The sequence below is a fragment of the Bombus pascuorum genome, chromosome 1 (assembly GCF_905332965.1).
Source record: "Bombus pascuorum chromosome 1, iyBomPasc1.1, whole genome shotgun sequence".
Lineage (NCBI taxonomy): Eukaryota > Metazoa > Arthropoda > Insecta > Hymenoptera > Apidae > Bombus > Bombus pascuorum.
Window position 1 is genome coordinate 6,599,079 of NC_083488.1, and position 24,443 is coordinate 6,623,521.

At 39.3% G+C, this 24,443-nt stretch overlaps 2 protein-coding genes across 7 annotated transcripts in view; both read right to left on the reverse strand.

The window, feature by feature from the left end:
- Nucleotides 1-11,798, reverse strand: part of LOC132915736 (fasciclin-3) — a 349,287-nt gene extending 337,489 nt beyond the window's left edge. For 2 of the 6 annotated variants that reach the window (XM_060975614.1, XM_060975573.1), the window contains exon 1: nucleotides 11,485-11,798. In XM_060975614.1, coding sequence (XP_060831597.1) covers nucleotides 11,485-11,569 — 85 coding nt within the window. In that variant the 5' untranslated portion in view covers nucleotides 11,570-11,798. The remainder of the gene's footprint in view (nucleotides 1-11,484) is intronic. The other 4 variants (XM_060975712.1, XM_060975668.1, XM_060975759.1 and 1 more) reach the window with 4 other exon arrangements.
- The window catches only part of LOC132915506 (protein suppressor of forked), a 276,757-nt gene that overhangs the window by 182,107 nt on the left and 70,207 nt on the right, over nucleotides 1-24,443 (reverse strand). The gene's annotated exons all lie outside the window — the stretch shown is intronic.

The window sequence follows — 24,443 nt, forward strand, 5'->3', positions numbered from 1 at the left end:
GTTCATCCGGGTTGGTGCGCTTAAACTTCATCCACCGTCTTACACATCGATATCCCCAACAACCACTTAAATCTTCCAGCCGGTGGATTCGGCGGTTCGAATGGAGTAGGTAATTGACCAGGATTCTCTCATAGATCTCCGTTAGGAGATGGCCCGCATTATGTGTACTACAGACACCGTCGCCTACGTTCAGGTTTGCCCTGTGTCCCTGTGCGTCTCGGTGTGAAAGTGTCCGATCAGTGTGGTAGGCTAGTGGCCTCTGGAGTGCACTAGCGATGGGGTAATTACGAGCAGCACACCGTCTCCACCGTCGACGATGCAGATCTATGATCGCAATGGATGGTTCGATGAGAGCGAGAGAGACACGCGTAACAACAGAGAAGGAAGGAAGATGGAGAGAAAGGCAAGAGGAAAGAGAAGAGAAGCAAAGCGATGGAAAGGAACATTGGTGGAAGAAGAATGGCTCGGGGGATGGAAATTCACCAGCTTTTGGGCACAGGGGAGACGCAGAAGACTTTATTAACGTCTGAAGAAGGAAGGAGTATCTTTGCAAGTCGAAATCGCGGATCGAAATATACGCGTATACCTCTATACTGCATCCTTCGGCATCTTTCGACTCGTTTCTATTACCTTTATCCCTCGAAAACCCTTCTCGAATCGACGTTTGAAGGATTACGATCGAAGGAACGTTTCTTCGTACTACACACAGATTATATAACTTATTAAAATACATATCAGACGCGCGAGGCATTTTTTCTAACGAAAATTCGTGACGATATTTAAGCTCCGACAGTTGTGCATACGAGCATCGACATTTGACGAACCTTGGGAACAACTGATTCGTGATGGAACGCGCGAGCCGTCGGTAATTTTGCTCACGGAACGCACATCCGGTGTAGAAACGCATTCGAGCGGCAAGGGAACGATACGGAAATCCATCTGTATATCGAGAAACAATTTTTATTGCTTCGCAAAACCGTTGAAATTGTAAAACGCTTCAAGTGTAAGAAATTATTGGATGTACGAGCACGTAATTCCAACACGCGAAGCGTAGATTAACGAGAATAATGCGATCCGCTGTATCGAAGAAGAAATTGAAAAACGACGACGAATCAAGGGTAGGAAGACTCGCGAAGAAATTACATCGAACCCGCGCAGAGAGTTTTGCACGAACGAAGCACGAAAAATAAGAAGTATCATCGAATAATGGAACGACGCGATCAATTTTCGTTTCAATTTTCCCGCTGTCTCTCCCGACAGAAATTACAAAGATGTTGCGACGCGCGGAGACTTGCCATGACATGAAATCAACAGCGTGGAAAATTCTAGCTGTAAGTTATGCAATATGCGATACTCGCAAATATTCGCATCGTCAATTGATTGCTTTGTTGTCCTCCGTTTCTAATTGCATAATAAAGTACTCGGATAATTACAAAATTTAATATTCATCGCGATTGATTCGCGGTTGCCAGGATTTTTGCTAATTACGATTATATCTTTTCGGTCATGAAACAAATGCGTGCGATATTATAAACCATGATCTATCTATGCCATGTAATAACAAACGACATTAATTAGCATAATTGCAATTTATAACAAAGGTGAATGAAAATGCAATTGTACGGTGCGCTTGTGTGTACTTACTTTGCGAAAATAGGAATCCTCAAATGTAAATTACACCGTATACGATCGTAAAAATCGCTCCATGCTGTTTCAATTAGCGGAATTGGCGATTGTGCCACGATTGCGGACCTTTTATTTGTTCCATGAAATACAGTATACTGTATTTCATAGTAAATTAAGAAATATGAAATCACACTCATGAATAAGAAAATACAGATACAAACTAGTATAACCTGGCGTCGTTCTTCTTCGATCGAATTATTTAAAACAAGAACGTGAAATTCACTGCTCTGATTCGTATACACGAATCGATACGTTTCATAAAAGAAAATAAAAACGTTGATCGTACATTTCTATTGTATAAATAGAACGTCGATCAGAAGATAACGATAAAGAAAGTATAAGAAAATTCGTTCGGGTATGTCGAAAGAGCATCGAATCGCGAAACAAGAAAAGGCAATTATGTCCGTTTGAAAAGAAAGATGGTAAGTTCTAAACCGAGTCTCATCGAGGTTTCGTCGCAGCGCCAAACGAGGAAGTATCAGAGTGGAAGAAAGAGTCGAGTCACGACTTTCATCGTGGCGTGGCACGGGAAGATCCACCTTGCTCGTCCCAACAGACATAGAAACGACAATACTCCGTTGTTCTTCCTACTTCTCCTTTTCTTTCAGCCTTCTTTTCGCTCCACTGGCAGAAACTTTCTGGCTTTTCGGCCGAGAGCTGGCTAACGACGTAACGGCGCTAATTTATCAGATGCGACTAAGGTGATAAGAATCATCGTCTTCGGTTCGTGGAATGCGATTGCTGAATCAAAACCTCGGAATCGATCCTCACCTAGTCGCGATAATAAGGCCCGTTGCCTAAGAAAGACAACGGCGCTTTGTACTTGCTAATGAGATCGCTCGTATGTCAATGTCAACTCTATTAAGCGCGGACGTTTCCAGTACCTACATGTATGGCAATAAAACAATAAAAATATACAGTCTTATTCCGAACACGATATTACGAATCAAATGAAAAATACACGTGTTTCCATATAGAATGGATCCATTACGCGGAACCGATATTCGTGCGTGAATTCATATTTCCGCGTTTACCCCTCCAATCAAAATAAATAGAAAGGTTCGATCATAGTAAGAGAAACTTCAGTATCAGGCCGTACAGGCAATCCTTCCCCTGTATGTTAGCTTCTAAATTATGCCAGGCATATTTTGCGATTTCCCGTAGAACGGCAACCGGTTGATCGATTTTCTGTCGGAAAAATGATACTGATATACGAGGTACGGTCGATTCCAATTCCCGTGAAGTCTAGTCTCGAAGAATATAATAGTGCAGTGATCTGTAGGCATGCTGTTGCCTTTATCGGTTACGTATGTAGCGCGTAGGTGTCCACGTAGCTCGTCCACATACCGGGTATGTAACTTATATGCGCAACCTTGTTACTAAAAAATATTTGCTTGTGTTTCTCTTTCGAATAACCGCGTGACTCTTCGCATGACTTCTTACAACGGACAAGACACGAGAACAAATTGCTCACGCAAATTCCGCTAACATTCTACGTCGAATTAAACACGATTAGCGGCCATTACTCGGTCGTATTAATTAACAGCCAGTGGCTCTCTGCGGGTGCCCTCGCGTAATTGTTTCTTCCTCTTTGTTCCTTTTTGCTTTCTTTCCTACCGGCCGACCTTTTGATTAACTACGATTGCCATACTAGAAATTGAACAATACGTTTCGTTGGTTAATAACATCAGAAATACGCTCAGTGGTTCGACCTTGCTTATTGCTTCTCCTCCAGTTATAGAATAGATTTCGTGCAACCCGTGGGTATTGCTGACGTGAATAGATTCAATTGAAAACTATGGGCGTAACGCAGAAACTATCGAAGCGAGGACCAGTTCATCAACGAGCGCCAGCCGACGCCGCCGCTTGCCAGAGCTCGAAAGTTTTCCAGGGAACAATAGGCCTCGACCTGGTTCCAAGAAAAATAAATTCCACGATGATAAACGCGCCAAGAGCCTACGGAGTCCCCATGCAGATTTACACAAAATAAACGGACGCCGCTCGGAAATTGCATTTTTTAGCATTAGCAGAGAACTCGGATCGAACTCGTGGCTCGGTTTTCCTAAGACTAAGAGAGGTCTTGTACACGAATCACGTGAATTCACGGGTAAATCTATCGCTAGCCGCAACAGTTACATGGTTTATACTAACACGCAACACATGTACATGATACTACGCACGCACGTCTACTTGGCTAAATACCTCCGTTATACACATTTTCGAGAAGTGACGTGCATAAAAGACCCTGTCAAGTCGTGCGTACAATGTTCAGATAACGATACATACCCGCGGTTCGACGTTGATTTTTTTTCGGAACACGACGCACGTTTTTCATATCTGCATGTGTAAGCCACTTCCTTCTTTGCTCGCAAATTACGGCATTTTTCAAAACGGTAGTAGATGCACACGACACGCGGATTACGTTGATTTAATTGCATTTCAAACAAGCGATCCTATCGCGGAAAATGTGAAGTCAGAACAAGACTCGTTACGAACGAACTCGCGATCAATGGGAAAAACGAGGTACATACACGCTGTAAAAAGAAAGCGTCGATTTCGAATTGCATTTGCAATTCAGATAGCACGGCCGATATTTATCTCGTCCGATATATATTTTCGACACGGACTACCTACAACAAATACCATTAAATACAAACCAACATCGGCTATCGTCTTCAATACACCGCTAACTATATATCTCTTGCCTTTTCTCTATTTTTTTAACAATTGTACAACGTTTTATGTACATACGCGTAGCATAATCGTTTGGACCGCGTAAGAAGCGCGAAATCGGATGGAAATTCGATTAAAAATCAATGACGTGTACGCATGAACAAAATTCACTAATGAGATTATCGGATATAGATAATGATCACGCGTATTCGCATGGATATCGCGACTGACTCAGCGTTGAGTGAGAAGATTTGCTGGGCTTTCATAAAATCAAGACGGTATATCGCGCGAATCTCTGATCAAAGGAAAACTTGGCAACCTGCCTATGTCGTGTCGTGGTTCACGTCCACAACTGCATTCGCTACAAGAAAAATCGACTCGGCACGATTGCGAAAACCGTACTGCGGTTATAATTGGCCTGATATTCTTTCGTGGAATCTATAATTTCACAGCTAAGACGTGATTAGATCGTTTAGAAAAAAGAGAAACAGCTTATTTAATTACATAGAAAACGTATCGAAAATAAAATACTTGATCTAATCTCATATAAAGCAGGCAAAGGTAAAAGATTTTGACGATTCGTGTTGTCCGCGTTAAAGCGTTATGCTTCGCGTTAAAGCATTGTTTTGTAAGTAATGAACGACTAAATAAATCGATACCTACGTCGTGCGATCTTTCGAAAATAATTCCTGGAAATAGTAAAACTTGGAAAGGTTTCATCGGTCTAACGAGGAACTCAACAGACAGCTAACGGAGCTGCGTACAATGGTTTCTATTGCGTAACTATTGGGAGGGAAAGTTGCGAGAGACTGCGAGCGTTTGGTTCGCGTGCACTTTACGAGGTCCCTTTCCGTGACCATGTGCTCTTTAGGATCGGGTCAATATCCTCCTTTCATCTATTTAGCCACGTACAATTAAGCCCTTCGCGAATGTCCGTCGATTAACAGAGCTCGCGCGTAACGTTTGACGCTGTTAAATTAGCCCGGTGTTCTTTGACCGCCATACTACTGCGAACTTAAATCGATTAAGCAGCTAATTTGCTTCCGTTAGTTCTAACCATTTACCACCCACGAGCGGTGTATCGCCGGAGAATCAGAGTCCACTAAGTGTATTGTACACGAAACTACGTATCAACAGGAATTGAAATTTAACTTCGATCGGTTGAAAAGTAGGTGAATAGTGGAACAGCGCACTTACTCTATTAAAACAGAGTAGGTACATGGTATAACTATGTATCGATAAGTATAACGTACATTTGAAGGCGTGGTATCCAAGGTTTACATAATATGATTCACAGCAGAGAAAATAACTTTTGATTTACTGCAACCTACGATATTCTTTGTTATACTAGAACATTGTGGTTTTCGTAGCTAAATGCAATATACCGCTCGATAAATTTGCAACAATGAACAAGTTTTTTTCGCGTGAATCATCGTTCCACCGAGTGACGGTCTTCGTTCGTTCCAATCAAACGATATCTACGTTGAAATCGTCAACCATAAACGTTAACCCAGCAACGGTAATAGCGCCACCGTGTACAGAACTAATGCGTATCACCCTGAATCTCGATTTTCATTAATTATGCGTAGCTGTACACAGTCCGACACGGCACTACGTATTTTCGTGGCAGCTTAACGGCCTGACCGCTTTAGAAAACGCTCAACCACGTATCACACTGTATGAAATACGCTGCACAGGCCCGCACACGATCACCTCGCTATGCATATGCGTGCATAGGTGCGTGGAAACTCGTGTACGTGCTCATATAGGTCGCTTGTATGCATCACTTGAACAGCGCACTCATACAAACTATATAAATGCCTTTATTATGACGCTACCGTACACAACCATCGTTCGAATAATGTATTTTAATACGACGTGTATTTAGACACGCGTGTGCAATCGTGCGCAACCCTGTCAACATCCTTCATTTGAAGACAAGTTTATTGCGTCAAAATATCGCGAAAACTTAATTAATCCGACTGAATCTGCCAACAGATCGAACAACTTCAACCGATTAACTGTTTTGTATTCTCACTCGCGATTAGCTAACTAAATACTTTAATAACTAACTCCGTTTTGACAAGGATACTCCGAAAGCTATATTCTCTATTTCCTCTAAATTATCCAGAAGCTAACAACTTCCAACCGCGTCCGACTGCACGTACTTACGAACGGCGTTATAATACATGAGAAAAAAATGCCATAATCCACGCGTTTTAATTACGCACGGTACCTGCGCGCCCTACCGAAGGTTACAGGAAAGAAAGAGCGATCGTAGCTTGGCTGAGCGTAATTTGAGGAGTTTAGACAGCGAAGGAGGGCCGAAAATAGGTACCGAAACCTGTTTCAAGGAGAACCTGTTGGTCGTCATAGGCCTATATATATAGTTCTCTACTCGCACCTACGTCGAGCGAACGTGTGTTGGACATCACGCACGTCCGTACACAGAGACGAGGAACGCACCTGCCACGTAACTTTTCTTCACGGGGCGTTTCACCTTCTTTCCGCCGCATCTAAATGACTTTCGGTCCGTATGACTTTGACCGTTGGATCTTTATAGCTGTTTTGACCCTTCGACGTAGGTCGTCTGTAACATAGCAGTCCCTTTGGCCCGTGAGTCCTTTGTTTAATTTGGTCGAGGGAGAACGATTCGACGAAGGAGAGAACCGTGTCAACGACCGTTAGAGTAGGTCGTACTTGTGACGAAACGTTACGTGCCTTTACGCAAGCCATAGTTAATCCACGTACCGTTCCATCGCTTGGTGGTTATGCAAATAAATACACCGTAATAATGGAAGAATCTATAGGTATTATTATGGATATGAAATCGATGAAACGAGTTGTTTAATTTCAGTCGGAAGATATGTAAATGTTCGTAAGTAACGATAACTAGTTGTTAAGAAACGAGGCTTTTCGCTTAAGTTTCGGGAATATCGATGATCGAGATTATGATAAGTAGGGTCGTTAAATGGGCTAAGAAGTATTTAATGACTTTCCGTATTACGAATGTAATACGTAAGTCAGGATTCCGCAAACGTGTCTATAAGATGAATCATTTTACCACGAAGCAGGCGAATCATCGGTAAGCTCGCTACGTACTTCCTTTGCTATTTACTATTCATATTGACTCTAATTACAAAGTTCCACGGCGAAGCGTCTGTCTATCATTTTACTTATTGATTTATTTAAATTTTGTCATTCGCTCAATCACTCGTGGATTAATCATAAAAAATGACGCTTTCATGAGTAAAAGTGTTTGTTTCGTAGAAACCTGCTATAAAGATTAAGAAATAAACGTGATATCATTGATAAATTTTTTTCCGGTTTATCTTTTTATATTCCATTTGTAAATGAAACAGAATGTAAACGAGTGAAATATCTGTAGAAACTAAAAAATCAAATAACGTCTATGTGAAAGAAACTGTATATGTCATAAGCATAAAAGAATGTGTGGTACGTAGAGTCTCTCTAGTTTCATCAGGAGCGTAGCACAATTAGGTCGTCAATTTGTTCTACTCTGAACGACACCCTACGTTCTTCTGAAATAAATTTCGCTATATGATGGGATAGTTATATGTACGGTATCAATTAAACTGATAAATTCTTTGTTATCAGGAAGTAGACTATACGTTACACTAGTGAAACATTTTTTCAGCTGCCCCGAAAAAGTTATCAGCTTATCAATAATAATCGTACTTTTAAAATGTTAGATAAGGTTGTTTTTGAATTTATTACTACGATACTACATTCATGACCTTACTTTTAAACTACTGCAACTTCCACTAAAAATATATAGATACCAATTTTACTCGAACACGAATTTTTAACAAACTCTATATTTATTTACTACTTGCTATATTTTTAATAACGCATCGTAACGTTTCTATATCTTGTTCAATTTATAGGCTGATTGCATAGATAAAATCTTCTTTGACTCGGTAATTTTCGTCGAAATTATCCAGAGGATTGATGGGGTCTCTGACCGACTGTAGGTCGTACATTAACTATGTCTACTATTGGTATGCGTGGGCTACGAAACTGGATTATCTAGAACCTGAAACGACCTGTATATATATGTATAGTCTGTGTATTCGCAGTGAACGAGTGGCAGTATCGTGTTCGGCGTAAAAGACAAATGCTCCGGACCTTATCCTTGGACCGATGACTCGTACTCATCGATCAACGTTGACTCACCGAATCTTTAGAATCGAGATGCATTCTTCTGGCGAGAGGATGTGGTCGTGTTGCAGATGAATCGCGATAAAAAAACGTAGAGGGAATATTTTGCATCCTGGCATTTGCGACTTCCAGAATTTCAGATTACCAGATATTTAGCTACGATGCAAGATTTCTTAAAGATCAGCGTTTTATGCAAAATATGTCTAACTCGAATATGTAAAGCTGATATCGGAAAATAAAGGAAACAAGATCGATTGTATGTATGAGCCGAGATTCTACGAGATATGAATCTCATGCGAACAGCGTTGTAGGAGCGGGAAACTATCTTTAGCATTTTCAATTACATCATTTGCATCGACCTTTCTTTACAGCTCAAGGTAAGCACGAGTTAAGTTCGCGTCGCATAGAGGGAAAGGCATTTCGTGTAAATGTAACCTTAAACTTTCCGTGTATACGAGGCGTATCCCTCGACGCGTTCCACGATGCCATGCACGTGGCCAAGATTGTAATTCTCCGACGATAATTTTCACCTTGACTTTCCACGCGTCAGGTAGTTAATTTTCGATCGGTTTTTGTTCTACGAGGGCTGTCGCGAGGAAGCTCTTTGTCAGGGAAGCACGTCTCTATCGTTGTCGTAGTGACCGGATGTATTAAACAAATACTTCGTCTTCATCACACGAAACTTTCGTCTCGTGTTTTCTGCTCTTACCGGTAATAAAGTTTATAGAGAGTAATTATGATATAACAGTGTATTAATTAGTACACGAGTTTCTCCACCTCTCCCACTTTTCTCTCGTTTTATTAACTTTATCAACTATCTGATTTAATCTAGAGCTTCAAAACGGTGAACCTACGCGAAATTTCAGAGAAAGAGAGAAGAAAGAAAAAGTACTACCGGAATTAAGATGTTACTTAATGAAAAATTGCTTATAATCGTTAAGTACGTTGTCATAACCGTACCGATATCTTTCAATTCTATATATAAGCAAGAACTATCGCAAGAACTCAATCAGCAATAAACAGTTACTCCTATTCGAGTCGTTCTGTTACCATGTACAACAAAAGCTGGTGTTGTGCTTGATACCGGGCGTTATTCATAACCCTAGATCGATAAATACCAGACTCTCGCTGCGTTTTATACCTACTTCCAGGGAAAGTATCTGTTTCGTTTTACTTTATACTGACATCAAGAAAAATAATATAACCGCGGGAAAAGCGGACGAGGGTGGTCTATTTTGCATGGTAATCGAATTCAAACAAGATACCATCCGACCACTACAAAATTTATAAACCATCAAGGGAAAATGTCCTAACCCTGAACGTCGCAGCATCCTAACCAGGATAACAAGCTTCTTCGTAGTAACAAAAGTTTCCATTGAAAAGTTTACATCGAAATTCCCTCTGCGAATTTAGCCCGTTCTACGATACGTATCGAAAGTCGAAATCGCATAACCGGTTTCCACAGTTTCGAGATCATTGGACTTTATAATGATTTAGAGCATGGTAAACTCGTTGCGATTACGTCATGTATATTTAATGAGGACAATAAAAAATTTCATCCATGATGATTGCAAAGCGAATATTTTATACGTAGTTATCGTGTATCGATCGCAGTTGAATGAGCACGAACGGATGGAAAAGTAAATAGCAACGAACGTCAAGGTTACGAAAACTGAAAAGGAACGTCGAAGCGCTTTGTAAACCACAGCAGATACATAATAGTAATTCTAGAAAATACAGAAAATATCTACGCTACAGACCACTAGTTACAACACCGTACCATAATTCCTGATTATACGGATACGAAAACATCAAATCTATAAGTAATAATAAAAACATTCAAACAGGTAAAATAACAAAATAGATATTATTATCATAAGAAGATTACGGATGTGTAAAGTGGCGTATCGTCAATGATAAATCTTCCATTATCGCGCTAGAATAATTCACACGGAACATTCTCCCCGTTCAGATAAGTGCTCAATAATTTCTTCGAATCTCCAATTTCCCAATCTCTTCCCTCTATTTCCGAAGAATACAATCGTTCCGTATCTATTTTAGAAAATAATCCCGAGATAAGTTATCAGCTATGAATGTGTCGAAGTTACAAGAAAGACGACTATGTTGCCCGTTTGCCAGCCTTTCAAGGAGAACGTTTGAAGGAGAACCCCGATAACTTTCGACTTTCTAAGCTACGTATTTCAATAACCCGATACCAACTTCATTCACGCTTATTTTACTATTGATACGACCGTGATCTCGGTGACCATCGGTTGACCTTAACAATGATCGTACAAATTATCGTGCCGGTCAACTAGACCGAGCAAAGGAGTCAACGAACGTTTAGTTGCTTTTGCAACTTTCTCAGCAATAATTCACCATTACAGACAAGTTATAATTCGTTTAATCACATCAGTACGGCGATGCGATGAAACCAAATGTCAGTGTGGCACCAGTCTGTCTTGGTGACTAATCCGACCATGATTTCAACAAGAAACGGTTTCGCTCGTGATCAATAGAGGTATCGTTAACGTTACACAACATTCACCCATTGATCCATCCTAATATTTCGTCGTTGGCTATACGACCTTTCTGTGAAGTAGTTTGAAACGCGATTTTGTTTACTTCTTACCGTAATAACGACGCAAAATTATTACGTTTGATCGTACGATTTCGTACATTTTGTAGTACGCTCCACGTGAACACGATACTTTCTACAAGAATTATCCCCGCCTTTTGCACGCCATTTTAACACGAGATTTCAAACCGTTCGATAGATCGATTGAAAGGAATGGCGGCGAGAATCGTGCGCTGTCGTCGCAGAAAAACCGTTACACATACGTCACTATGATATTGTTCGGATAGTCGCGACGTGTAATTACAATTTCACGAAATTACGCAAAACCGATGAGATACAGAAAGAAAGTACAAATATTGTCGCACCTTTAACAGCCGTAGAACACAACAGGCCGATGAGGCAGACCCAGACGATCGTCATCTTGAAGTGGCTCGTCAATTCCATGCACATCACAAAAAAAAGCACTGTCTAACTTCCTTTGAGAAAACGAACTGTCGGTGATTTAAACGGCGCGTTCCAACCGGACGGTGCACAAAACTCGGCGACGAAACTGGCGCGAGCGCGGTCAGTGTGAATCACGAGGATAAAACGAGGCAAGAACGAGAGACGTGCGACGTCAATTCGAATGTAAGTGCCCGACTCGACGTGAGTGCCAACCAGATAGCTCGGCGCGCGAAGACCGTCTGCCGCGCGCTTTGCTTTCGGCCCACTTCGTGAGACATCGGCAGAAGCCGAGATCGCCCGAACGCCTCGATCCCCCGATAGCGCCGTTTGATATCGTCCACGGTGTACCTACTTTCGTACTTTCGTGCCTAACCTACGTACACACGCACTTTACCGTATACCTGTTATTATGTGTTTATTTCGTGTACACGTCCGCATCCACGATTTTCTACTTGGAGAATGGCTTTAGAAGAAGACCATGCACCGAACGTACGTTGCCCTCTCTTTCGTTTCCCAGATTTTCAACGATTTCGATCTTGACGTTCACGCACCTAATTTAGCAACGAGTTTTGTCATGCCGGTGTAATCAGTGAATCTTTAACGTAAGTCCGTACTCATTTTTGATGACTGTCTTTTGTCAACGACACCTTTGTTGGTTGTAATTGTTTTATAATCGGTTTTGGTTAAGGCAAATTCGTGTGTCAGGTGTATACAATGTGTCTATAACTGTTATACGATTATAGGTTATATAATATCTGTAATTTTTAAGAAAACCTTTCTCTAAGTTGAAAGATGGATACGAACAAATTAATATGAGGAAATATTGTATAGAGTATACAATTATAACCAAGGATGCAATATTTTCGTGCCATGATAATCGACTTGTATTGTGGTTCATTATTTTATGGGAGTTTCCATATTTAATATCTTTTGTCTTTATCTTCCATTCTTCTCTTACTGTTTTAATACAAGAAAAAGAATGTTGTGAAATATGTCGCGCCATGTTTTTTCTATAGCTTTGTGACAAGTATGGACAGAGAGATCGATATACAGTACTTTTGAAAGGAGAGAATAAATATTTGAATATTCTAATAGCAAGTATAAATAAGTCTTTTGTAAGTAAACAGATATATATCTACTATGGCATGCTTAGGGTTATTCATATTATTCATGATAGTGTCACTTTTTCATTGACCTTTTTCATAGAGACCTTTTTCATTTATTGCGCATTAGCACTTTTTATGTACAGTTAGAGGTTAGGCAGAAAAATTGAACGTGCGTTTCTTTCCATACCGCATACGCGAGCGGATTAATTTAATCATCTAATTCCTTTAGATCGTACGATAGATTTTGTGAAAGTTTCACAACAAACTAGGTTCGGTACGCTAAATTGTAAAATTATACTATATGTTCGTATTCAAAACTATAAAAAGGAAATTGGAACTGTATCTATTCGCAGTTATTAACAAATTTTTACTTTGGTAAAAGCTTCATGTTCAAGAATTATTAGCCATGGTTAAAATAAAAACTTAAGACCTCGTTTCACGGTCTAGAGGTTACACGTCGAGGAAGAAATTATTAGTTAAGACATGAAGAAAAGAAGTTAAAGATATGTCGGAACAGGCACGGCCTCGTACATACACAGTGTAATATTAGTTCAGAGAACATAGTTTTCTAATTACCGACATCTTTTTCGATAAAAACTTTACGCTTGTAAAACATCAAATTATGAAGTATACGAAACGAATACTTTACAAATATGTTTATAACCCACAGGAATATGTAGCAGGCGTCATGAAGAAATTATCGCGGCGTAAAAGAAAAGAAAAGAAAACTAAAACCTGTGTCAAGATAGGAAGGGTCGTACACAGGTACATAGAACGATATTGTGAAACGAGCGACACGGTTAGAGCAGATGTAGCCACGAAGCGTGCATGCAAGTGTATCGCCATGTGCATTATGACAGTGTTTTCCTATCGATGTTTACTCGACGATAACGTTGCTGGGTCTTACAAATGCGATTCTATATGATGGTGTACGTGACCGATATGTCGAAGGCGTGCCGTCTGGGACCACAGAAGCTGCAACAGCATATACCAAGGAGACGCACTAAGAACCGTAGTTCCGGAATTTATCAGGTAAGATAGTACCCACTTCCAGTGTGCTCGATACATGTTATGTGGATGAAAATACAGGCCCTGGGGAATGTACGCGTATACTCTTAACTGGCGCACTTAAAAGTTTTACGTTCTTTTTACAATGAGTTTTAGCACGAAATGTAAATTCATTTCCTTTCCCTTAAAGTCCAACTTGAGAAAGATAGCAATTTAAAGTTCCGCAGCACGTACACGGGAACATCAAGAAATTTTTCGTCGAAATCTCATTTTGAATTTCATTACTTTTATCCATTTTGAAATGTACATAATTCCTTCGGAGAAATTGTTACGATCAACATTTTGTCATTAAAAGACCAATAACAATCGATGGTAGTTTGGTCAGGTGAACTGGCAAACCGTTACAGACCGTTATACAAACTTTTTACGTTTCTCTTTAGAAACGTAGAATTAGGTTTATCGTACGGTTGAGTTATAACGAACGGTGATCATGCTAACGTTAACGTTATCGTTAAAGTAGTTATGGATAGTAAGATCTTTAAAGTAAAGTTCTAGTTTGCGGTCAAGCAATCTCCATACCAGACCACCGTTTCTGTATCACGATAGAGGGACACTTCTATGGATTCAGCTAATCGAGTTGGCAACTATTGTGTAGGCACACACGTACACATAATCATGTTACCGGCAGGCAGTCGAACCCGTTGCCGTCGTCCAAAACGACCATACGAGTACTAACATGTAATAACACTTTTATTGCATGCACATGCTGTAATATAAGCACAGTGTACCTGAGAGCCACGTACATATGATAAACACACTGTATTGATTATTTAACTGATAAATAGAGAAATTTTTGTCCTTGTGATAAAATTTATAATTTCAAAAGAAAGTACCTGATATTAGCAAAATTCTTATTGATTACAATGTGTGTATGTTGAAGTTGAATCGTGAAATAAATGTTGATGCAAAAGACGCCTAACTAGACAAAATTATACCGGTACACTGATGTCCTTCGTGATGAATACGGTGAACCAAGATCTGGACTCACTAATTTTCTCTTTGATTAATCACCGGTAACTACCGCCGCTGAAATATGGGCTAAGAAACGAGCATGGACTCTCGTATAGCTATGATATCTATCGACTACTCAAATATGTATCAAAGGGTTTTACATCATCGCTTATTCGCGAAAAAATAACCGACGCCACTAATTTTTTGATGATATACCGTTCAATGTTCTTTATATTACTACTGAACTAGTCATTACCGTAATCAACTTTACTCGTTTAATCAATTGGAATTCGTATAGCCTAGCTATTACTTTGATTGACAGTGGAATCCTTCCAATTTAAAGCAAACAATCGTAGACCCATATCTATGATATTATATTATGATGCTTGCTTTTGATATAAATACATTCGGTGTATGTTTATGATAATATAATGGACATGTTAAACCATATCTATGCACATCAATTTCTAGTTAATTACACCCTGATTAGAAGACCGTGATTAGAATTAATTGTGAGCTCAATGGCTACATTATAAAACGTAAACTGTGTGGGATAAAACGCGCGAAGTAAATTAACGCCGGTTGTTCGTTGGCCGATCGAATTTGGTTGTAGCGTCCGTAACTTTTTTTAACCGTGCATATTTTTCACGATGCGCGTGTATCGACTTCAGTTACATGGACCATCGTGAAGTTACTCTCACGATGGAAACCGTAAAAGCTTAAAAATTATGTGTTGTGGAGCGCTGACAATTTTATTAGCGCATTTTAAAAGCTGCGTACATACTCGCGTATCTATCTATCTATATATACAGGGTGCGCCGTTAGAATTCGGACAGAATTCAATTTGTAGTTCCCACCATATTAGAATTCAGATGTTTGTGCTGATTGACTCTGAAGTTAGTTAAATATGTCAATAAGTCTTTTATAACCTCAAAATGACAGAACTCGTTAAGCAAAACCCGGAATACGATAGAAGAGCGGCGATTATAGAAAGTCTTCGCGCCGGGAGAACGCCGGTCGAAATTATAAAATTCTTTAGCTACCCAAGATCGACGGTAATTTAATTTTGTTGTGGGCAAAACCAAATTTCCAGCAAGTGTTCACGTTTTGAGCGTTGTCTCAAGTGAGGGCGACGTCATGCCTCCGCACTTCTTCCAAAAAGGCGAAAGAATCACAAAGGAGGTTTATTTGGAGGTCCTGAAGACAGTAATAAAGCCGTGGATGGAAATTACGGCTTCTGGAAGGCCGTATTTATTTCAACAAGATGGCGCACCTGCTCACACAAGTCATCTTGTTCAAAATTGGCTCTCTGACAATGTGGACATGTTTTGGTCGAAAGATTTCTGGCCTCCTAACAGTCCCGACCTAAACCCATTGGACTATTACGTGTGGGGCGTTATCGAGAGACAAACTAATAAATGCAGGCACCCCAACGTCAACTCCCTACGAGCTGCTATCGAGTCAGAATTCGCGACAATTAAACGCGACCAGTTGAAGTCAGCGTGCTCGCGCTTTAGAGCAAGAATAGAGCAGGTCATAGAGGCAGAGGGTGGTTACATAGAATAAAAGTTCTCAGCAAGGACCCTTTAAATGAGATATAACAACATTTTCATGTGTTTTTGTGTATTGACTTAAATAAACAACTTTCTGCACAAAACTTCTTTTGTCCGGATTCTAACGGCGCACCCTGTATATATATATATATATATATATATATATATATAATATATACACTTTGCCACCTATATATCGGTCTTAAAAAGTTATTGAGGTGAGGATTACGGGTGTAAAAAAGTTTACGATAAATACTTTATTCTTTGATGAAGACTTTTTTCATACAAGCATACACAGTTTACAAAATACTTGATCCTCCACCAACGAAGTTAGATTTTTATAGGACGTGTAAGCCCTTTCGAAAAACGTCTTATGCTCTTTAAGTTAGTTTAGCGAACATTGAAGAGCATAAAGCCACGGCTCTTAACATGTAACAGGTACGTTACCCGAGAAGTTAATTCTAATGCGAATATGTACGCGGCGATGCTATTAAGAATATTAGCATTTATCACCATAGTAGGAACATTACGCAAAAATAGGTTAACTGTTTCCAGGCTGTTCTGGTTGTTCTGTAACTGGATTATTGTTGTGCTCTTTACACGCTAGACAATTTCGGAATCATAGTTAGTATCGTTTCCGCGGCATTGTTCATTTAAAGAAATAAATCAGAATTGTTAGAACTCTAAAATTAGTATTGTGAAAAGTTATTTATTTCTGCTTTGAAGTATCATTAACAGGATTCATAAAAAATGTGTCACAATTAAAAAACAATTTACTAAGTTTCCTCTTAAGCCTTCCGCGCGCGAAAAAAAAAAAAAAAGAATAGAGATACAATTACACCGTGTAAAAATCCGTATAGAAAAAAGTTAGTAGATGTAGGTTTTAACACGTATCGGTTACATCAGTAACGGGCGAATAATAGCGAAACGTGGATCGATAAAAATCGGGCTATTTCGTCGTCAAATGCCCGGGTATCGCTGGCTTAAACTCGAACTACAACACTTCTGTCATGATTTAATTTAAACCAAATTAAATATCGGATACACATGAATTACAAACGTACAATTAATGTGCATTCGTTTCAAATGTTCGTTCGGACGTTTTAATCTCGTTTCCATGTTCATTTAATTCTCTGTTCACTGAATTTATACCTTAGTAATGACAATGTTTTTGAAGTTGCAGCTACGAGACGGACATACAGATCATTGATTGATGTATATAACAAGACAGATCATTCGTCATTAATAACGTTTCTGTTTCAAGCATTGACTATCCGGCTACCAATAAACATTGGTTCCATCTTGTTTAAACAACATCAAATTATTACGTCTTACGAGGAAGGCTAATAATTTCCGTTTTGCAATCATATGGACATTCTAGGTATACATGAAGAGGCGTTTAATATTGCTACAAATATTTCCCTAGTGTATACATAAATCGTGGATTGCTGCCCTCTGAGTTAGTAACGCCGGATGTAGATATTAAAATATCCCGCATACCTATCGTGCAGGTATATATAATATATTACTTCGAACTCAGGGTCGCAGTTTCCTACGAATTGAACGTCCTGGTATTCGTCGGGAAATTGGATATACATACATACATAAAAGGAAAGAAAGCAACATAATTCAAGAACTTCGACTCCGTGACCACCGCGTTGTAATGTTTTTTTCATTTGCAACTAGACTAGATTTTTCTTCTCTACATATCTTTCATTCTTTTTTCCATCGGAGTTCAAGCAGTTGGGTTTTACAGATTTTACGTAAAATCGTTCGTTCTGGCCTATCGGAATTGGAAAGCATAATTAGATTGCATGTCTGTACTAAATTAAACCTATAAATCATGGAAGGATCGATCCACCCACTCGCGTATAATCTCCAGTGATTAAGAACCAGCTATACGTAGCTATTACTAGGGGATTCTCGCGTTCGCTCTGCATAATTTTGAGCTGTTTATTGTCTTTAAACCAACGTAACGATCAAATAAACCATGACAAATCTTTCGACATTATGTTCGACGATGTTTCCGACTTCACGATACTAGTATAGAGAATTTAACAGGAATTTATTTAATCAATATAAAATTCAATAAATCGTAATTCACAAAACGACAGGCAGGATAAGTTAAGAAAATACGAGCAAATGAAATTACATCGGGACAGCAGGACATGTTTTATCTGGTGACGAATACGTTTATCCCTTGGAGCTCGCAAACCCGTTAATTATTTCTAACAAGTTAGCCAGTCGCATAGTTGATTGACGCAACCACAGACACTGAATTAGAGTTCTCGGTGTACGTTGACCACCGTGCGGAAATTGAATTTCGATGACAAGCGCAAAATATTAATGGGCAATACGCGGCTGTGTCGTTACGTACTATCTGACTACTTCGACGTGGTTCCCTGTAGTGCTAGAAATTGGGCGCAATTGTGGAATAATTGTGCATAATGACGTCGCGAAAATATTAACGATTCAGTGAATACGGCCGCGCGTTTGCACGTCGTCGAAGCACGTGAAACTGGTTGGTGAAGCGAAATCCATGAATGTCAGCAACAGCATATGCGTTTTGCAAATCATAGATCGCGAACACTTATGTATGATAGAATTGAGCTGGTAATCAACGATTGTTAATGTTCAGTTGGACAATTGGTCTGATAAGTACCTACCCTTCGTTTAATATTGTTGCATAGTAAGAGTAATGTAAATTGATTTATATTTTAAACCGTTTGGTTATGTCACTTAATGTGAATGAAAATTTTTACATTTGATATTCGAATGGTATTTTTGAACGAGCGTCTATCAATGGAATCTCAATTTGTTGAAATCGAACTGCGAGATGTACAAAAACGTAGGAATGTCCGCGAACTTTACGCGACAAAAGGGAACATTAACTGCGGAACATTAACTGCACTCACTTTAAAAGGATACTAGTCCAGAGTCGAACGATCGATCCACTCCTGTATCGCATGGGCATAATCGCATTTGCATGCTGTACTTTGATACAGCGCGCCCGTAAAATCCTCTTTCGAATGTTCAATGAATAGTGCTATTACACCGCGCACCGCGATCTCATTCCTCAAATGCGTACAAAATTGTTAGTTTTCGCTTGTATGGATAAATTTCGAGGACGTTGCCGAAATTCCAAATTGCAATTCGCGACACGCGTTCTCGGTTGCCAAAATCGATCGTAAAATTTACGTAACCGATAAATTCTGCTTTTTTTTTCTTTTTCTCTTGAATTTCCGTAGTTCGTTGAAAGTTCCGTTTACAGGGGCAATCAACGAAAAAGGAGCGAACAGAGAGGTCGAGAAGCACGTACCGCGGATAAGTTTGTAACAACTTCGGGATCAAGCTCATGTCGGATAATATGACGAATGTTGCGGTTAAAACTCGAGATCGTGCATCAAGGGGATTACGCGTCGAAGAATGTCAGAAGGTTACACCGGCTATTTCGTTGCGAATCGAAGTTCCATCGGAGGGTGGGATTCAATTTCACGGCAAGTGAGGGAATTTACTTGAAACGGTCGCACGAACTCGTAGGAAACGGGCTCGTCTCTAAAAAGAAAATTCACTCGTTCTAATTCCGAGAAAAAGATTAGCGAGCACCGAGTAATCAGATTACCTTAGTTTAAAACCGTGACTTCCATTTGTTCCTTCTCTTGCTGTCTCTGCTAATGACTAGGATGTAGCAATTGCTAACCGGCGTGTCGGATAGCAATCGTTTTCTTTAAAGTTAATACGGTTCATGTGGAAATTCGTCTGTATCATCCGAGCGATATCTCTCGTCGTTAAGCTCCTAAATGGTAAAACTCTCCCGTTGAATTTCCGAATTGAAATAATTTTGGAATATTACTAACTGCGAAGTGGATTATGAGCGGAAATGGAAGCAGTTAATGAGATTCCAAATCTCGTTGAAAATCGGTTACATTGATTGATTCGATATTGGCCGTGGTGTAAACGATAATAATAATTTTTAACATTAAATTTCATGGGTCTTTTTAATTTTGCATGAGAGAATATTAAATATTTATCGAATAAACTAGCCATGATCTATAAACCACGCCAGTACCAACACCCGTATAATTTTGATCGATTATCTGACCGACTAGTGACGGATACTGGCCACGTAACAATGTAAATCGATAAACGTAAGCTGGAACCTGACAAATACACGCTAATAATTCTTAAGCGATAACGAGTTAGCTAGAAAAAATACTAGATAAATAACTGTGCAAACTATCGTTTCCATAAGCAACATATTATCTTTCCCGTGGCTTGTTGTTACATGAAATGTGACTTTCTATCCACTCAACGATATACGATGTATAATTCATACAATGTGATCTTATAAGGAAGCCGATAATTGGATATATGAAGGCCCTATTGAATCCCATGTGCTGTGCGTCTGGCTTCGATTTTCAATATTTGGTTTTGACAGGAACTTGCCTCCCACGACACAATACTTCACGTATATACGCATAATACGATCGAATGGGATTAAATCAAATTCGTGCATTTCGCGCATATATGTTATTTTCCTCCCTCAATTCCAACGCCTTCAGCCTTACGAAGCTTTCTTAATTAAGCGATCCTCTCTTTATTTCGACGAATATTGTATTGCATTCGTATAAATCGGACAGACGCGAGCGATCAAATATGAGAAATCCGTTTAATTTACACAAGAGAAAATATTCACGATAATTTACACAAGGGGAAAAATTGAACCAACAATTGATAAGCTACAATCCGCGAGACACGGATCGGTATCCCTGTTATTTTTTTTTTAATATACCAGCCACGTTGCAAGGTTCAAATGTATCGGAACAAAAACTGGCAAGCATGAGTTGGTAAAATCGATCGGAACCATGTCGAGATAACGCACCGGCGAAACCACGAAAATTATATCCCACCGCTGTGGTTTTCTTTGAACTGCGAAAATAAAGCGTTAATACACGGAAAAATTCAACGGGAAGTGCTGGTCAAGTCGGAAAAGAGAAGGAGAGAAAATGAAAGAAAGAGAAACAGCAGCACAGAAGGCACACTAGCTTTCCCTTATGGCCTAATTATGCGAAACTGTTAACTAATTCGGCTTAACCACGAGAAGAACCGAGGTACAACATAAATTACGAGGCCGCGGTCAAATTATTAAAAAATCTTTCTTAATTCCAGGCGGAGAAAATTATTTGAAGTCCTGGTTAAAAGTAACATAACAACCCCTAATGGTTAATTTACGGTTCTCAGGTCGTGGTATTTAATTCAGGCCGCTTCGTTTACATCGCAGACTTCATTGGCATAAACCGTTATTATTTTTCGTTTTCATTCGTTCCTTGCAATGTTAGTCAATTAAACTGATAAATGGACTGGTTGTTGACTTTAAAAATTAGTAGAGGTAGCAGCTTTATAAAAGAGACACCGTTGATCATTAGTCGTGGTGGAGGGTCGTGATATTTCCTTCGTTTTCATCGGTCCGTGAACAACTAATAAGCGGCTTCGGACGAATCGAGTCCGAGTTCTATCAATATAGCACAACCTCAGGTGCATTATTACTTTTCGAAGCGCCATTGAATAAATCCGTGGCCTACTTTTATTGTCCGTCTGGTACTGCGGTGATTTCCACAAATCGAGTAAGCAGCAGATAACAGTACAATGTAAAAATCGATCCTTCGTTCGAATGCTGATTGGAAATTATTTATACGGTTGTGATTTCGATTCAGCCGCTTAGATGCAGCCGATAAATTTATTGAAGTCGTGGATATCGATCGGAAATGTAGTTTCTTACAATAATAATTAAAAATGTTTGGATCAAAGAATGATAACCATAGTTCTTTGTCTTTACCTGTATTTTCTGTAAAAATTAAACGTATTGAAAATAAGTAATAGTATTGAGTAACGCATAGAAATGTAATTTTTTCCAACATGATCTTTTTCTGCCGACATTATTCCACACTGAAAATACAATCAACATACTGTACGTCTAAAATCTAATATTATTTTCGTTTCATGAAATGAAACTTCCTTTGTTCTGGATAGTACAATATTATTCGTATTCTGATTCGTTTACTTTGTTGTACGATTCATATTTCGAGAGTAAAGATGTGCTGTAACGAGATCTTGCTTTCATTTAATTCGAAAACATTTTTTGCCGCATTTTTGTTCAATATCACATTCGTTAGTATTTCTAACTAAGAGATACTTAGGAAACGCAATCCGTAATATTGCACCACGAATATCCCTGACCTCTTAAATTAGAAACATGCTCCTGTGTGATATAAGAACAATGTACACTAAATCCACGAGGTTCTGCTCAATCATGGATTACGTATCGCAACATGCTTTGTAATTAACGCTTCCGCCTGACAGAATGCAACTTGTTGTCCTTTCGTATTAACCTATGTCCATACTTACAACATCGCACAAATGCAAGTTATAACAAACAAAACCAATTCTAAACCCAATATTTCTTTACACCATCAGAAAAGCCGCCACAACTTCGGAACCAATTACTGTGGAACGTAAATTTAATTAACTTTGATTAACTGAAATAACATTGAGCCATCGCGACAAGAGTTTCATGAATAATAATTAACAGTTTCAAGTGACCTCGATCACCAATGACGCGTCGTGATGATCCTCCGTGATTTTCGAATGATTTTAAGTATCGGTAACACAACTTTGATAACCAGCCAAAATTTTAATATAAACTCCGATATTATATCACGTTCCTTGATCGCTTATGCGCGGGGAATAAATTTCATTGTGCTGGCATTAATACGGCGGACAGAGGAGTCTGTGACTTCCAGGAATCTCTTAAGGAGGCGGATGTTCGTGCACGCGCGGACTCCACGTGCAATTCTCGCGTGAAGATTTACACGCGTGTTCATTCAGAAGAAAGATTGATGTCACCATACTCAGAGACGAAGTTAGGCGTCAACATCATAAATGCACCCTCAAATCAGAGAAAATGTTAGTCGACGATCAAGCAGTCGAGCGATTTATAATCTTGACCGCCCGCTGATTTATCACTCATAAATTGTTCCTTCTTATCATACAGAGGGTAACTAAAATTGAAGTAGTTTGTGCATGTCAGTGCTATAATTGTGTCTGAAGAGAGATTGCTAGAAGAGAATTTGAAGGGAAAAACAGAATGTTAAAAAGGAATCGTGTAACTTTGGTAAACGAAAAGGCGACGGGAAGAAGATGGCAAGAAGTACCATCGATTCCCTGGCAGTACATCCGTGTAATCCAGGCTATCCGCGAGTCGACTTTTTATTGCCAAGTCGACTAATTTATCTCTCTAAGCCCTGGTGGCGTCTCATACATAAATCCTACTGACCGTCTCTGTACCACCGTCCTCTTCCTGCACTGGTCATCCTGTGCACCAGCTGAATCGCGTCGGCATTCACTTGCCTTCTTCTCTCTTCCCCCTTTCACCCTCCTGCAAATTAGACGAACTCTTTTAAGTGAACTCGGATGGTGGCAAAAAAGCAGGATAGCTCTCCATCCATACTATAAGGGGCAACGTTAACCCATTGGGACGCTTAATTTTCTTACATCGTTCCTCGGGGATGTCCTGGAGACCAGCTTGGAAAATCGAAATTACACCACTGCTCACAACGACTGGTCCAATCATTTTGCGTACGTGTTTCGACTATGTGGACTTTTTATTCTAGTAAAATATTAAATATAGTATATAGTCCATAAAATGTAGTAATAGTTTTATTTTTGTTTTTAATTGTTTAAAATAAAATAAAATATCTGACTCGTGATAAATTAATCGTTCTGTGATTGAATTTTGAAGGTAGTTTTTTATAATTTTCGCGTATAATTTATGTTGCAACGGTACCATAGTAACATTATTTGACCTGATTTCCACGTTAGCGATGCTTGTGACGAAAGCATTAAAATCTAAAAAGGAAGTGAACGAGCAAAACGTAATGAGAACATTATGACGTGCCTGGTAGGCTTTTAAGTATCCCACCCCTTCTACTCAGCGATACTTAACTCCAACCTCTCTTCATGTCGCGCGCTCTTCTCTTTACATGGATGTTCCGAATCCTGTCAGTCGAAAACAACTATAATTCCATTATACGATGAAATCGACCACGTATAACAAACGTAGCTGTATTCAAACTTTTGTTCAAGGATTCATAAGTTCTCATGCAATTTCAGCTAGATTTAACTGCAGATGTTATGTTTGTTAGG